General features: G+C 57.8%; 1 protein-coding gene across 1 annotated transcript in view; it reads right to left on the bottom strand.

Annotated features, from left to right (window-relative positions):
• LOC144489007 (calmodulin-binding transcription activator 1-like) overlaps positions 1 to 15671 on the bottom strand; it is a gene marked incomplete at both ends in the record, with an annotated part of 42211 nt that extends 26540 nt beyond the window's left edge. The window contains 2 exons of the mRNA XM_078206956.1: positions 628 to 729; positions 15599 to 15671. Of these exons, the coding sequence (XP_078063082.1) occupies positions 628 to 729; positions 15599 to 15671 (175 nt within the window). The remainder of the gene's footprint in view (positions 1 to 627; positions 730 to 15598) is intronic.
• Between the last annotated feature and the right edge of the window lie 2191 nt (positions 15672 to 17862).

The following is a 17862-nucleotide window of genomic DNA, read 5'->3' as shown; positions in this document are numbered from 1 at the left end:
CAGGATGTTGCCTGGTATGGAGGGTCTTAGCTATGAGGAGAGATTGGGTAAACTGGGGTTGTTCTCCCTGGAAAGACGGAGAATGAGGGGAGATCTAATAGAGGTGTATAAAATTATGAAGGGGATAGATAGGGTGAACAGTGGGAAGCTTTTTCCCAGGTCGGAGGTGACGATCACGAGGGGTCACGGGCTCAAGGTGAGAGGGGCGAAGTATAACTCAGATATTAGAGGGATGTTTTTTACACAGAGGGTGGTGGGGGCCTGGAATGCGCTGCCAAGTAGGGTGGTGGAGGCAGACACGCTGACATCGTTTAAGACTTACCTGGATAGTCACATGAGCAGCCTGGGAATGGAGGGATACAAACGATTGGTCTAGTTGGACCAAGGAGCAGCACAGGCTTGTAGGGCCGAAGGGCCTGTTTCCTGTGCTGTACTGTTCTTTGTATAGTCAGGGCGTTGCCAGACAGGGAGACAAGAACAGAGTAACTGGGGAGCAGGGCTTGGTGCTAATTCAACGTCAGGGGGCAGAGATTTGGGGGAACCAATATGTTTGTAGAGGTTAGAACATGGGAGAGCAGGAAAGCTTTGTCATCGCTAATATTTCTGGGATTTTGACCTCAAACTCACCTCATTGGTGTTCCATCGCTGTCTCTCCTTAGGCAAGGCCGCACATTTTGGTAAACAGTCCATCAGCTTGTTGGGTATAAACACCTTGATGTGGTTATTATTCTCTGCAAGAGAAGGAGAGGCTCGTCAGTGCTGGTGACCCATAATACTGTTCCACAAAAGACAACTTGGGAAGGAACACGGTTTTATAAGAACACAGGAACAGAAGAACTAGTAGCGGGAGTCGGCCATCTGGCCCCTCGAGCCTGCTCTGCCATTCAATAAGATCATGGCTGATCTTTTTGTGGACTCAGCTCCACTTACCCGCCCGCTCACCATAACCCTTAATTCCTTTACTGTTCAAAAATCTATCTATCCTTGCCTTAAAAACATTCAATGAGGTAGCCTCAACTGCTTCACTGGGCAGGGAATTCCACAGATTCACAACCCTTTGTGTGAAGAAGTTCCTCCTCAACTCAGTCCTAAATCTGCTTCCTCTTATTTTGAGGCCATGCCCCCTAGTTCTAGTTTCACCCGCCAGTGGAAACAACTTCCCTGCTTCTATCTTATCCATTCCCTTCATAATCTTATATGTTTCTATAAGATCCCCCCTCATTCTTCCGAATTCCAATGAGTATCGGCCGATGTAAATCATCCGCTGGGTCAGAATCCTGGAACGGCCTCCCTAACAGCACTGTGGGTGTACCTACGCCACGCGGGGACTGCAGCGGGTTCAAGAAGGCAGCTCACCCACCACCTTCTCAAGGGGCCATCAGGGGTGGGCAATAAGTGCTGGGTCCAGCCAGCGACCCCCACATCTTTAATGTGTATTTATTAGTCACAAGTAAGGCTTACATTAACACTGCAATGAAGTTACTGTGAAAATCCCCTAGTCGCCCACACTCCGGCGCCTGTTCGGGTAACACTGAGGGAGAATTTAGCACGGCCCAATGCACCCTAACCAGCACATCTTTCAGACTGTGGGAGGAAACCGGAGCACCCGGAGGAAACCCACGCAGACACGGGGAGGACGTGCAGACTCCGCACAGACAGTGACCCGAGCCGGGAATCGAACCCGGGTCCCTGGCGCTGTGAGGCAGCAGCACTGACCCACTGTGCCACCGTGCCGCTGGGATTGAACCCGGGTCCCTGGCGCTGTGAGGCAGCAGCGCTAACCCACTGTGCCACCGTGCCGCTGGGATTGAACCCGGGTCCCTGGCGCTGTGAGGCAGCAGCGCTAACCCACTGTGCCGCTGGGATTGAACCCGGGTCCCTGGCGCTGTGAGGCAGCAGCGCTAACCCACTGTGTCACCCCACATCTGTAAATGAATTTTGTAAAAGTCCGGTGACCATGACAACTATCATCGATTGTGGAAAAACCCATCTGGTTCCTTTAGGGAAGGAAATCTGCCGTCCTTACCCGGTCTGGCCTACATGTGACTCCAGAGCCACAGCCAATGGGGTTGACTCTCAACCGCCCTCCAAGGGCAGCGCGGGATGGGCAGTAAATGCTGGCCCAGCCCAGTGACGCCCGTATACCTGGAGAGAATAAATTAAAAACCTACCACCAACTTGTGTGAGAAAGACAGGAGCAGGAGAAGGCCTGACAGCCTGCATCATCCAGACTGGGTGCAGGCACCTTAACGCTGCAATCCTTCCTCGCCTTGTCGAACGGCTGCCTCAGGGGAAACAGTCTGGCGCCCAAACACCGCTGAGGAACATTGCGAGGAGTGCCTGCCGAGTGGACAAAGGGGCCTGTCTCCGTGCTGTCAGCCTCTCTGAGCCGTTACTGGGGGAAACACATTGACATCCCTGTAACAGCCAGGAGTCCCGGCCCGGTCTCCCTCCCACATCCTCGGTTCGCTCGCACCAACAGCCCCTCATTCCCGTTCCCTGTGTAGAAACATAGAAAAACTACAGCACAAAACAGGCCCTTCGGCCCCACAAGTTGTGCCGAACATATCCCTACCTTCTAGACCTACCTATAACCCTCCATCCTATTAAGTCCCATGTACTCATCCAGGAGTCTCTTAAAAGACCCTATTGAGTTTGCCTCCACCACCACTGACGGCAGCCGATTCCACTCGCCCACCACCCTCTGTGTGAAAAACTTCCCCCAAACATTTCCCCTGTACCTACCCCCCAGCACCTTAAACCTGTGTCCTCTCGTAGCAGCCATTTCCACCCTGGGAAAAAGCCTCTGAGAGTCCACCCGATCTATGCCTCTCAACATCTTATATACCTCTATTAGGTCTCCTCTCATCCTACGTCTCTCCAAGGAGAAAAGACCGAGCTCCCTCAGCCTATCCTCATAAGGCATGCCACTCAATCCAGGCAACATCCTTGTAAATCTCCTCTGCACCCTTTCAATCTTTTCCACATCCCTCCTGTAGTGAGGCGACCAGAACTGAGCACAGTACTCGGGTGGATGGAGCTATTACAAGGCGGCATAACTATAGGGTTCATGGTGGGAGATATAGGAAGGATATCAGAGGTAGGTTCTTTACGCAGAGAGTGGTTGGGGTGTGGAATGGACTGCCTGCAGTGACAGTGGAGTCAGACACTTTAGAAACATTTAAGCGGTTATTGGATAGGCACATGGAGCACACCAGGATGATAGGGAGTGGGATAGCTTGATCTTGGTTTCAGATAAAGCTCGGCACAACATCGTGGGCCGAAGGGCCTGTTCTGTGCTGTACTGTTCTATGTTCTATGTTCTACTCCAAGTGGGGTCTGACGAGGGTCTTATAAAGCTGCATCATTATCCCCGGACTCCTAAACTCAATCCCTCGATTGATAAAGGCCAGCACACCATACGCCTTCTTAACCACAATGTACATTTATCCAGCTTCAGACTGGGAATCAGGCCAGCGCTCGGCCTGTTGCTATAGTGACGAACGCTGGGGTGGTTTATTCTGGGAAAGGTGAACATACCGCCATCTGATTTTACCCAATGTCGGGAATGGGGGGAGAGAGAGAGAGAGGGAACGGGGGGGAAGAGAGAGGGAACGGGGGGGAGAGAGAGAGAGGGAACGGGGGGGAGAGAGAGAGAGGGAACGGGGGGGAGAGAGAGAGAGGGAACGGGGGGGAGAGAGAGAGAGGGAACGGGGGGAAGAGAGAGAGAGGGAACGGGGGAGAGAGAGAGAGGGAACGGGGGGGAGAGAGAGAGAGGGAACGGGGGGGAGAGAGAGAGAGGGAACGGGGGGGAGAGAGAGAGAGGGAACGTGGGGGGAGAGAGAGAGAGGGAACGGGGGGGAGAGAGAGAGAGGGAAACGGGGGGAGAGAGAGAGAGGGAACGGGGGGGAGAGAGAGAGAGGGAACGGGGGGGAGAGAGAGAGAGGGAACGGGGGGGGAAGGAGAGAGGGAACGGGGGGGGGAGAGAGAGAGGGAACGGGGGGGAGAGAGAGAGGGAACGGGGGGGAGAGAGAGAGAGAGGGAACGGGGGGGAGAGAGAGAGAGGGAACGGGGGGGAGAGAGAGAGAGGGAACGGGGGGGAGAGAGAGAGAGGGAAAGGGGGGAGAGAGAGAGAGGGAACGGGGGGGAGAGAGAGAGAGGGAACGGGGGGGAGAGAGAGAGAGGGAACGGGGGGGAGAGAGAGAGAGGGAACGGGGGGGAGAGAGAGAGAGGGAACGGGGGGGAGAGAGAGAGAGGGAACGGGGGGGAGAGAGAGAGAGGGAACGGGGGGGAGAGAGAGAGAGGGAACGGGGGGGAGAGAGAGAGAGGGAACGGGGGGGAGAGAGAGAGAGGGAACGGGGGGGGAGAGAGAGAGAGGGAACGGGGGGGAGAGAGAGAGAGGGAACGGGGGGGAGAGAGAGAGAGGGAACGGGGGGGAGAGAGAGAGAGGGAACGGGGGGGAGAGAGAGAGAGGGAACGGGGGGGAGAGAGAGAGAGGGAACGGGGGGAGAGAGAGAGGGAACGGGGGGGAGAGAGAGAGAGGGAACGGGGGGGAGAGAGAGAGAGGGAACGGGGGGAGAGAAAGAGAGGGAAACGGGGGGGAGAGAGAGAGAGGGAACGGGGGGGAGAGAGAGAGAGGGAACGGGGGGGAGAGAGAGAGAGGGAACGGGGGGGAGAGAGAGAGAGGGAACGGGGGGGAGAGAGAGAGAGGGAACGGGGGGGAGAGAGAGAGAGGGAACGGGGGGGAGAGAGAGAGAGGGAACGGGGGGGAGAGAGAGAGAGGGAACGGGGGGGAGAGAGAGAGAGGGAACGGGGGGGAGAGAGAGAGAGGGAACGGGGGGGAGAGAGAGAGAGGGAACGGGGGGAGAGAGAGAGAGAGGGAACGGGGGGGAGAGAGAGAGAGAGGGAACGGGGGGGAGAGAGAGAGAGGGAACGGGGGGGGAGAGAGAGAGAGGGGAACGGGGGGAGAGAGAGGGAACGGGGGGGAGAGAGAGAGAGGGAACGGGGGGGGAGAGAGAGAGGGAACGGGGGGGAGAGAGAGAGAGGGAACGGGGGGAGAGAGAGAGGGAACGGGGGGAAGAGAGAGAGAGGGAACGGGGGGAGAGAGAGAGAGGGAACGGGGGGGAGAGAGAGAGAGGGAACGGGGGGGAGAGAGAGAGAGGGAACGGGGGGAGAGAGAGAGAGGGAACGGGGGGGGAGAGAGAGAGAGGGAACGGGGGAGAGAGAGAGAGAGGGAACGGGGGGGGAGAGAGAGAGAGGGAACGGGGGGGAGAGAGAGAGAGAGGGAACGGGGGGGAGAGAGAGAGAGGGAACGGGGGGGGAGAGAGAGAGAGGAACGGGGGGGAGAGAGAGAGAGGGAACGGGGGGGAGAGAGAGAGAGGGAACGGGGGGGAGAGAGAGAGAGGGAACGGGGGGGGAGAGAGAGAGAGGGAACGGGGGGGAGAGAGAGAGGGAACGGGGGGGAGAGAGAGAGAGGGAACGGGGGGGGAGAGAGAGAGGGAACGGGGGGGAGAGAGAGAGAGGGAACGGGGGGAGAGAGAGAGAGGGAACGGGGGGAGAGAGAGAGAGGGAACGGGGGGGAGAGAGAGAGAGGGAACGGGGGGGAGAGAGAGAGAGGGAACGGGGGGAGAGAGAGAGAGGGAACGGGGGGGGAGAGAGAGAGAGGGAACGGGGGGGGAGAGAGAGAGAGGGAACGGGGGGGGAGAGAGAGAGAGGGAACGGGGGGGAGAGAGAGAGAGGGAACGGGGGGGAGAGAGAGAGAGGGAACGGGGGGGAGAGAGAGAGAGGGAACGGGGGGGAGAGAGAGAGAGGGAACGGGGGGAGAGAGAGAGAGGGAACGGGGGGAGAGAGAGAGAGGGAACGGGGAGAGAGAGAGAGGGAACGGGGGAAGAGAGAGGGAACAGGAACGGGGGAGAGAGAGAGGGAACGGGGGACCGGGATGTGGCAGTGCATGCGTCTCGGGGCCCTGGCTCTCTCTCGGGGCCCTGTCTCTCTCTCGGGGCCCTTGTCTCTCTCTCGGGGCCCTTGTCTCTCTCTCGGGGCCCTTGTCTCTCTCTCGGGGCCCTTGTCTCTCTCTCGGGGCCCTTGTCTCTCTCTCGGGGCCCTTGTCTCTCTCTCGGGGCCCTTGTCTCTCTCTCGGGGCCCTTGTCTCTCTCTCGGGGCCCTTGTCTCTCTCTCGGGGCCCTTGTCTCTCTCTCGGGGCCCTTGTCTCTCTCTCGGGGCCCTTGTCTCTCTCTCGGGGCCCTTGTCTCTCTCTCGGGGCCCTGTGTCTCTCGGGGCCCTGTGTCTCTCGGGGCCCTGTGTCTCTCGGGGCCCTGTGTCTCTCGGGGCCCTGTGTCTCTCGGGGCCCTGTGTCTCTCGGGGCCCTGTGTCTCTCGGGGCCCTGTGTCTCTCGGGGCCCTGTGTCTCTCGGGGCCCTGTGTCTCTCGGGGCCCTGTGTCTCTCGGGGCCCTGTGTCTCTCGGGGCCCTGTGTCTCTCGGGGCCCTGTGTCTCTCGGGGCCCTGTGTCTCTCGGGGCCCTGTGTCTCTCGGGGCCCTGTGTCTCTCGGGGCCCTGTGTCTCTCGGGGCCCTGTGTCTCTCGGGGCCCTGTGTCTCTCGGGGCCCTGTGTCTCTCGGGGCCCTGTGTCTCTCGGGGCCCTGTGTCTCTCGGGGCCCTGTGTCTCTCGGGGCCCTGTGTCTCTCGGGGCCCTGTGTCTCTCGGGGCCCTGTGTCTCTCGGGGCCCTGTGTCTCTCGGGGCCCTGTGTCTCTCGGGGCCCTGTGTCTCTCGGGGCCCTGTGTCTCTCGGGGCCCTGTGTCTCTCGGGGCCCTGTGTCTCTCGGGGCCCTGTGTCTCTCGGGGCCCTGTGTCTCTCGGGGCCCTGTGTCTCTCGGGGCCCTGTGTCTCTCGGGGCCCTGTGTCTCTCGGGGCCCTGTGTCTCTCGGGGCCCTGTGTCTCTCGGGGCCCTGTGTCTCTCGGGGCCCTGTGTCTCTCGGGGCCCTGTGCCTCAGGCTATACGGATACCCATGTGCTATGATTCACAGTCCAGCCCTCCTGCTCTCTGCACCAGCTCTGTGCAGAGCCAGGCCGGGATCCTCTCTCTCAGCGTATCAGATTCCCAGCCTGGAGTGCTATTCAAGCTGGGAGACACAGATCCCTTTCACAGAGCACCGGTCGCTATGGTGACCACACAAACACCAGGCCCACCAGTTTTATAAAAAGCCTGAAGGGCTGCTCAGGAGTTCAACATGGTCAGGCGTGGTTCCCACAGCAACCTAGGGAGGGGGCAGGGTATCCCGCTATCCGTACCCACACCCCCTCTCCTCATTCACCCCCCCTCTCCTCATCCAAACCCCCTCTCCACATTCACCCCCCCCTCCCCATCCAAATCCTCCTCCCTCTCCCCATCAAAACCCCTCTCCCCATCCACACCCCCTCTCCCCATCCACACCCCCCTCCCTCCATCCACACCCCCCTCCCTCTCATCCAAACCGCCTCCCCATTCACCCACCCCCTCCTCATTCCCACCCCGCTCTCTGCCTGAACAGGTGCTGGAGTGTGGAGACGACGGAATTTCCTTCAGAAAGTAGTTACACCCTTCAACAGCGCGGCACTCCCTCAGCACTGACCCTCTGACAGTGCGGCACTCCCTCAGTACTGACCCTCTGACAGTGCGGCACTCCCTCAGCACTGACCCTCTGACAGTGCGGCACTCCCTCAGTACTGACCCTCTGACAGCGCGGCACTCCCTCAGCACTGACCCTCTGACAGTGCGGCACTCCCTCAGCACTGACCCTCTGACAGTGCGGCACTCCCTCAGCACTGACCCTCTGACAGTGCAGCACTCCCTCAGCACTGACTCTCTGACAGTGCGGCGCTCCCTCAGCACTGACCCTCTGACAGTGCGGCACTCCCTCAGCACTGACCCTCTGACAGTGCAGCACTCCCTCAGCACTGACCCTCTGACAGTGCGGCACTCCCTCAGCACTGACTCTCTGACAGTGCGGCACTCCCTCAGTACTGACCCTCTGACAGTGCGGCACTCCCTCAGCACTGACCCTCTGACAGTGCGGGGCTCCCTCAGCACTGACCCTCTGACAGTATGACACTGCCTCAGCACTGACCCTCTGACAGTGCAGCACTCCCTCAGCACTGACCCTCTGACAGTGCGGCACTCCCTCAGCACTGACCCTCTGACAGTGCGGCACTCCCTCAGCACTGACTCTCTGACAGTGCGGCACTCCCTCAGTACTGACCCTCTGACAGTGCGGCACTCCCTCAGCACTGACCCTCTGGCAGTGCAGGGCTCCCTCAGCACTGACCCTCTGACAGTGCGGGGCTCCCTCAGCACTGACCCTCTGACAGTACGACACTGCCTCAGCACTGACCCTCTGACAGTGCGGCACTCCCTCAGTACTGACCCTCTGACAGTGCGGCACTCCCTCAGCACTGACCCTCTGACAGTGCGGCACTCCCTCAGTACTGACCCTCTGACAGTGCGGCACTCCCCCGGTTCTGCACTGCAATATGAGTACTGTGCTGAATGAGAGGCTCAGGGGGTAATCGCCACACATCGAGAGAGAGAGAGAGAGAGAGAGAGAGTGGAACAGCGCACACCCAGAAACAACATCATTATCCATGCAAATGTCAGCCTGGATATCCAAATGCTGAGACAATGGGCAGATCCAGCTGCTCTCACATGAGTCATCAGAGACACGCAAACACCAAACACAGCAAACATTATTCCATCATTTAATCTCCCTTCGATCACCAACGCCCCGCCAGTAACACATTTCCAATCATTCATCTCCCTGCGGGTGTGAATGCAAACTTCAAGACAATACGCAGGTTCATAGCGATCTGGACTGCAGCGATTCAGGAAAGCAGCCCACAACACCCCAGCAAAACCATCGAGCAAATAACCATGGAGAATAAATGGTGACCCAGCCAGCGACACCCACACCCAGTCATCAGACACCGAGAGACAAGAGCTGAGGACCCGTCCCCACCAGTACTGTACCCCAGTGTTATACAGTGACAGACCCGTCCCCACCAGTACTGTACACCAGTGTTATAGTGACAGACCCGTCCCCACCAGTACTGTACCCCAGTGTTATACAGTGACAGACCCGTCCCCACCAGTACTGTACCCCAGTGTTATACAGCGACAGACTTCGTCCCCACCAGCACTGTACCCCAGTGTTATACAGTGACAGACCCGTCCCCACCAGTACTGTACCCCAGTGTCACACAGCGACAGACCCGTCCCCACCAGTACTGTACCCCAGTGTCACACAGCGACAGACCCGTCCCCACCAGTACTGTACCCCAGTGTTATACAGTGACAGACCCATCCCCACCAGTACTGTACCCCAGTGTCACACAGCGACAGACCCGTCCCCACCAGTACTGTACCCCAGTGTCACACAGCGACAGACCCGTCCCCACCAGTACTGTACCCCAGTGTTATACAGTGACAGACCCATCCCCACCAGTACTGTACCCCAGTGTTATACAGTGACAGACCCGTCCCCACCAGTACTGTACCCCAGTGTTACACAGCGACAGACCCGTCCCCACCAGTACTGTACCCCAGTGTTATACAGCGACAGACCCGTCCCCACCAGTACTGTACCCCAGTGTTATACAGTGACAGACCCATCCCCACCAGTACTGTACCCCAGTGATATACAGTGACAGACCCGTCCCCACCAGTACTGTACCCCAGTGTTACACAGCGACAGACCCGTCCCCACCAGTACTGTACCCCAGTGTTATACAGTGACAGACCCATCCCCACCAGTACTGTACCCCAGTGTTATACAGCGACAGACCCGTCCCCACCAGTACTGTACCCCAGTGTTACACAGTGACAGACCCGTCCCCACCAGTACTGTACCCCAGTGTTACACAGCGACAGACCCGTCCCCACCAGTACTGTACCCCAGTGTTATACAGCGACAGACCCGTCCCACCAGTACTGTACCCCAGTGTTATACAGTGACAGACCCATCCCCACCAGTACTGTACCCCAGTGTTATACAGTGACAGACCCGTCCCCACCAGTACTGTACCCCAGTGTTATACAGTGACAGACCCGTCCCCACCAGTACTGTACCCCAGTGTTATAGTGACAGACCCGTCCCCACCAGTACTGTACCCCAATGTTATACAGCGACAGACCTGTCCCCACCAGTACTGTACCCCAGTGTTATACAGTGACAGACCCTTCCCCACCAGTACTGTACCCGTGTTATACAGTGACAGTCCCGTCCCCACCAGTACTGTATCCCAGTGTTACACAGTGACAGACCCGTCCCCACCAGTACTGTATCCCAGTGTTATACAGCGACAGAACCGTCCCCACCAGTACTGTACCCCAGTGTTATACAGTGACAGACCGGTCCCCACCAATACTGTACCCCAGTGTTATGCAGTGACAGACCCGTCCCCACCAGTACTGTACCCCAGTGTTATAGTGACAGACCCGTCCCCACCAGTACTGTACCCCAGTGTTATACAGCGACAGACCCGTCCCCACCAGTACTGTACCCCAGTGTTATACAGTGACAGACCCTTCCCCACCAGTACTGTACCCGTGTTATACAGTGACAGTCCCGTCCCCACCAGTACTGTATCCCAGTGTTACACAGTGACAGACCCGTCCCCACCAGTACTGTATCCCAGTGTTATACAGCGACAGAACCGTCCCCACCAGTACTGTACCCCAGTGTTATACAGTGACAGACCCGTCCCCACCAATACTGTACCCCAGTGTTATGCAGTGACAGACCCGTCCCCACCAGTACTGTACCACAGTGTTACACAGTGACAGACCCGTCCCCACCAGTACTGTACCCCAGTGTTATACAGTGACAGACCCATCCACACCAGTACTGTACCACAGTGTTACACAGTGACAGACCCGTCCCCACCAGTACTGTACCCCAGTGTTATACAGTGACAGACCCGTCCCCACCAGTACTGTACCCCAGTGTTATACAGTGACAGACCCGTCCCCACCAGTACTGTACCCCAGTGTTATACAGTGATAGACCCGTCCCCACCAGTCCTGTACCCCAGTGTTATACAGTGACAGACCCGTCCCCACCAGTACTGTACCCCAGTGTTATACAGTGACAGACCCGTCCCCACCAGTACTGTATCCCAGTGTTATACAGTGATAGACCTGTCCCCACCAGTACTGTACCCCAGTGTTATACAGTGACAGACCCGTCCCCACCAGTACTGTACCCCAGTGTTATACAGCAACAGACCCGTGCCCACCAGTACTGTACCCCAGTGTTATACTGTGACAGACCCATCCCCACCAGTACTGTGCCCCAGTGTTATACAGTGACAGACCCGTCCCCACCAGTACTGTACCCCAGTGTTATACAGTGACAGACCCGTCCCCACCAGTACTGTACCACAGTGTTACACAGTGACAGACCCGTCCCCACCAGTACTGTACCCCAGTGTTATACAGTGACAGACCCATCCACACCAGTACTGTACCCCAGTGTTATACAGTGACAGACCCATCCCCACCAGTACTGTACCCCAGTGTTATAGTGACAGAACCGTCCCCACCAGTACTGTACCCCAGTGTTATACAGTGACAGACCCGTCCCCACCAGTACTGTACCCCAGTGTTATACAGTGACAGACCCATCCCCACCAGTACTGTACCCCAGTGTTATACAGTGACAGAACCGTCCCCACCAGTACTGTACCCCAGTGTTATACAGTGACAGACCCGTCCCCACCAGTACTGTACCCCAGTGTTATACAGTGACAGACCCATCCACACCAGTACTGTACCCCAGTGTTATACAGTGACAGACCCATCCCCACCAGTACTGTACCCCAGTGTTATACAGTGACAGAACCGTCCCCACCAGTACTGTACCCCAGTGTTATACAGCGACAGACCCGTCCCCACCAGTACTGTACCACAGTGTTATACTGTGACAGACCCATCCCCACCAGTACTGTACCCCAGTGTTATACAGTGACAGACCCGTCCCCACCAGTACTGTACCCCAGTGTTATACAGTGACAGACCCGTCCCCACCAGTACTGTACCACAGTGTTACACAGTGACAGACCCGTCCCCACCAGTACTGTACCCCAGTGTTATACAGTGACAGACCCATCCACACCAGTACTGTACCCCAGTGTTATACAGTGACAGACCCATCCCCACCAGTACTGTACCCCAGTGTTATACAGTGACAGAACCGTCCCCACCAGTACTGTACCCCAGTGTTATACAGTGACAGACCCGTCCCCACCAATACTGTACCCCAGTGTTATGCAGTGACAGACACGTCCCCACCAGTACTGTACCACAGTGTTACACAGTGACAGACCCGTCCCCACCAGTACTGTACCCCAGTGTTATACAGTGACAGACCCATCCCCACCAGTACTGTACCCCAGTGTTATACAGTGACAGACCTGTCCCCACCAGTACTGTACCCCAGTGTTATACAGTGACAGACCCATCCACACCAGTACTGTACCCCAGTGTTATACAGTGACAGACCCATCCCCACCAGTACTGTACCCCAGTGTTATACAGTGACAGAACCGTCCCCACCAGTACTGTACCCCAGTGTTATACAGCGACAGACCCGTCCCCACCAGTACTGTACCACAGTGTTATACTGTGACAGACCCATCCCCACCAGTACTGTACCCCAGTGTTATACAGTGACAGACCCGTCCCCACCAGTACTGTACCCCAGTGTTATACAGTGACAGACCCGTCCCCACCAGTACTGTACCACAGTGTTACACAGTGACAGACCCGTCCCCACCAGTACTGTACCCCAGTGTTATACAGTGACAGACCCATCCACACCAGTACTGTACCCCAGTGTTATACAGTGACAGACCCATCCCCACCAGTACTGTACCCCAGTGTTATACAGTGACAGAACCGTCCCCACCAGTACTGTACCCCAGTGTTATACAGTGACAGACCCGTCCCCACCAATACTGTACCCCAGTGTTATGCAGTGACAGACCCGTCCCCACCAGTACTGTACCACAGTGTTACACAGTGACAGACCCGTCCCCACCAGTACTGTACCCCAGTGTTATACAGTGACAGACCCATCCCCACCAGTACTGTACCCCAGTGTTATACAGTGACAGACCCATCCACACCAGTACTGTACCCCAGTGTTATACAGTGACAGACCCATCCACACCAGTACTGTACCCCAGTGTTATACAGTGACAGACCCATCCCCACCAGTACTGTAACCCAGTGTTATACAGTGACAGACCCGTCCCCACCAGTACTGTACCCCAGTGTTATACAGTGACAGACCTGTCCCCACCAGTACTGTACCCCAGTGTTATACAGTGACAGACCTGTCCCCACCAGTACTGTACCCCAGTGTTATACAGTGACAGACCCGTCCCCACCAGTACTGTACCCCAGTGTTATACAGTGACAGACCCATCCCCACCAGTACTGTACCCCAGTGTTATACAGTGACAGAACCGTCCCCACCAGTACTGTACCCCAGTGTTATACAGTGACAGACCCGTCCCCACCAGTACTGTACCCCAGTGTTATACAGTGACAGAACCGTCCCCACCAGTACTGTACCCCAGTGTTATACAGTGACAGACCCGTCCCCACCAGTACTGTACCCCAGTGTTATACAGTGACAGACCCATCCCCACCAGTACTGTACCCCAGTGTTACAGTGACAGACCCGTCCCCACCAGTACTGTACCCCAGTGTTATAGAATGACAGATATTTATTACCCACTCTGTGGGGGGGGGGGGGTCTGGGTGGGGTTTCGGGTGATATTTATTGCCCACTCTGGGGGAGCTGCGGGAGGGGTTCAGGTTGATATATACAGCCCACTCTCTCGGGGATTTGTATACATTGAGAATCCAGTCCCCTTCGGTTTGGCCGGGCTGCAGTGCAGGTGTTGGATTTGCTCTGTGGGTCGGAGAGGCTCGCGGTCAGTTCCCTGCAGGCCAGTACTGAATGAGCTGGGACTGTGTGACAATCTTTTCAACTTATTGCCCCTTGTTGCCAGTGATCTCGGTCCGTGTGACACGTTCAGTTACAGAGCTGCACCGCAACCACAGCCATTATCACTCGATGGTGCTGAACGTGTGGACATATCCACCCCGTCCGCAGGTTCCCCCCTCCACAGATTCCCCCCCCTCCACGCCGTCCGCAGATTCCCCCATCCACAGATTCCCCCATCCACAGATTCCCCCATCCACAGATTCCCCCCTCTCCACCCCGTCCGCAGATTCCCCCCTCTCCGCCCCAGTCACAGGTTCCCCTCTCTGCCCCAGTCACAGGTTCCCCTCTCTGCCCCAGTCGCAGATTCCCCTCTCTGCCCCAGTCACAGATTCCCCTCTCTGCCCCAGTCACAGATTCCCCTCTCCGCCCCAGTCACAGATTCCCCTCTCTGCCCCAGTCACAGATTCCCCTCTCCGCCCCAGTCACAGATTCCCCTCTCTGCCCTAGTCACAGATTCCCCCCTCTTCGCCCCAGTCACAGATTCCCCCCTCTTCGCCCCAGTCACAGATTCCCCCCTCTCTGCCCCATCCGCAGATTCCCCCCTCTCCGCCCCAGTCACAGATTCCCCCCTCTCCGCCCCAGTCACAGATTCCCCCCTCTCCACCCCGTCCGCAGATTCCCCCCTCTCTGCCCCATCCGCAGATTCCCCTCTCTGCCCCATCCGCAGATTCCCCCCTCTCTGCCCCATCCACAGATTCCCCCCTCTTCGCCCCAGTCGCAGATTCCCCTCTCTGCCCCAGTCACAGATTCCCCCCTCTCCGCCCCAGTCACAGATTCCCCCCTCTCCACCCCGTCCGCAGATTCCCCTCTCTGCCCCATCCACAGATTCCCCCCTCTCTGCCCCATCCGCAGATTCCCCCCTCTCTGCCCCATCCGCAGATTCCCCTCTCTGCCCCAAATGCTGCATCGCTATTTCACAGTTTAATTTACAAAATTACTCGTGCCCGCCTTGTTCCACCGGGAGGTAACTAACTGCCGGAGCTCAGTAACGGAGCTGGTAGCTTGTGGAGAGTTACCTGTGCCACCCTCACCAACACAGTCTTTATACTGACTGGGCATCACACCCAGCAGAGTGTACATCACTGCAGCAACCACAACCCGAGGGCTGCTCTGTGACAGAACACACACACAACCACTGACAAGATCCCTCGGAATGAAACAACACCTTCCACAGAGAATTTGTTTTCGCCACGAGGTTCCGTGCCCTCTGACCCACCCTCCTTTAACCCCACGTGGATGGGCAAGGGATGGAGAGGAGACACTTCACCAGCGATCACTGGCCACGCACAGCCCCCGACTGAGGACAGGAGCTGTGACGGTGAATTAGAAACAAGAATCCACCCGGAAATCGCACCCTCACAACTCACCAAACAAAACTCGACTCCTGCGCTCACCTCTGTGCCAGTGGATAAGGTGCGCAGAGCCGCTCACAGTGAAGCTGTTTCCGAGCATGACCTAATATTGGTGTTCGGCAGGGTAGAGGGAGCCTGATTCTCGTTAAACAATAACAACACATCGCAGTAGCAGGGGAGCGGCGTAAAGACACACAATCACCTTCGCGCGCGCACACTCACTGTGCAGATCCTCACATCCCACAGCAACAACATACGCAAGTGCAGGGCCACTGCTGGGCTCACCGTATGTGCCCGGCAGCACGGGGCCCCAGACACAGAGGGCAGCAAAGCAAAGCGGGCGACAGACAAGTCAGGGCCAGGGCAGCGCTGTCACCTCCCTCCACGGCCGAATTGCACACCCACTCAGAGAACAGTGTGGGCTATTACAGGGTGCCTGGACTCAGAATTGGGATGGGGGGGGGAAACGGGAATATTACTACTCCACGAATAACAGGGACAGAGCAGCCACCTGAGTCAGGCCGTTCTGAGTATGTCACAAAGCACTCCGACACGCTGCATCTTCTCCCACTTCCCATCAATGTTGTCACATAAAACACGGCAGCCAGCTCTCCCAAACACAACACAGGGAAACCAGCAACAACTCACCTTCACACCACATCTCTAACAGCGGCGGGAATCAGACAACTCCCGACAGCGCACTGAGGGCCGATTCGGCCCATCCAGCCTGCACCAACTCTCAGACACAGCATCTTAACCAGGCCCGATCCCCGGAACCGAACGTAATTACCACGGTAATCCCCCTAACCCGCACATCTTCGGACACTGAGGGGCAATTTAGCATGGCCAATCCACCTAACCTACACACATCTTTGGACACTAAGGGACCCTCTGACAGTGCGGCACTCCCTCAGCACTGACCCTCTGACAGTGCGGCACTCCCTCAGCACTGACCCTCTGACAGTGCGGAACTCCCTCAGTACCGACCCTCTGACAGTGCGGCACTCCCTCAGCACTGACCCTCTGACAGTGCGGCACTCCCTCAGTACTGACCCTCTGACAGTGCGGCACTCCCTCAGCACTGACCCTCTGACAGTGCGGCACTCCCTCAGCACTGACCCTCTGACAGTGCGGAGCTCCCTCAGCACTGACCCTCTGACAGTGCGGCACTCCCTCAGCACTGACCCTCTGACAGTGCGGCACTCCCTCAGCACTGACCCTCTGACAGTGCGGCACTCCCTCAGTACTGACCCTCTGACAGTGCGGCACTCCCTCAGCACTGACTCTCTGACCGTGCGGCGCTCCCTCAGTACTGACCCTCTGACAGTGCGGCACTCCCTCAGCACTGATCCTCAGACAGTGCGGCACTCCCTCAGCACTGATCCTCTGACAGTGCGGCACTCCCTCAGTACTGACCCTCTGACAGTGCGGCACTCCCTCAGCACTGACCCTCTGACAGTGCGGCACTCCCTCAGCACTGACCCTCTGACAGTGCGGCACTCCCTCAGTACTGACCCTCTGACAGTGCGGCACTCCCTCAGCACTGACCCTCTGACAGTGCGGCACTCCCTCAGCACTGACCCTCTGACAGTGCGGCACTCCCTCAGCACTGACTCTCTGACAGTGCGGCACTCCCTCAGCGCTGACCCTCTGACAGTGCGGCACTCCCTCAGCACTGACTCTCTAACAGTGCGGCGCTCCCTCAGCACTGACCCTCTGACAGTGCGGCACTCCCTCAGCACTGACTCTCTGACAGTGCGGCACTCCCTCAGCACTGACCCTCTGACAGTGCGGCACTTCCTCAGCACTGACTCTCTGACAGTGCGGCACTCCCTCAGCACTGAACCTCTGACAGTGCGGCACTCCCTCAGCACTGACTCTCTGACAGTGCGGCACTCCCTCAGCACTGACCCTCTGACAGTGCGGCACTCCCTCAGCACTGACTCTCTGACAGTGCGGCGCTCCCTCAGCACTGACTCTCTGACAGTGCGGCACTCCCTCAGCACTGACTCTCTGACAGTGCGGCGCTCCCTCAGCACTGACTCTCTGACAGTGCGGCACTCCCTCAGCACTGACTCTCTGACAGTGCGGCGCTCCCTCAGTACTGACCCTCTGACAGTGCGGCACTCCCTCAGCACTGACTCTCTGACAGTGCGGCACTCCCTCAGCACTGACCCTCTGACAGTGCGGCACTCCCTCAGCACTGACTCTCTGACAGTGCGGCGCTCCCTCAGCACTGACTCTCTGACAGTGCGGCACTCCCTCAGCACTGACTCTCTGACAGTGCGGCGCTCCCTCAGCACTGACTCTCTGACAGTGCGGCACTCCCTCAGCACTGACTCTCTGACAGTGCGGCACTCCCTCAGCACTGACTCTCTGACAGTGCGGCGCTCCCTCAGCACTGACTCTCTGACAGTGCGGCACTCCCTCAGCACTGACTCTCTGACAGTGCGGCACTCCCTCAGT

This window comes from Mustelus asterias, unplaced genomic scaffold (genome assembly GCF_964213995.1).
Source record: "Mustelus asterias unplaced genomic scaffold, sMusAst1.hap1.1 HAP1_SCAFFOLD_1918, whole genome shotgun sequence".
NCBI classification, from domain to species: Eukaryota; Metazoa; Chordata; class Chondrichthyes; order Carcharhiniformes; family Triakidae; genus Mustelus; species Mustelus asterias.
This window is presented reverse-complemented; position numbering and strand designations above follow the sequence as displayed.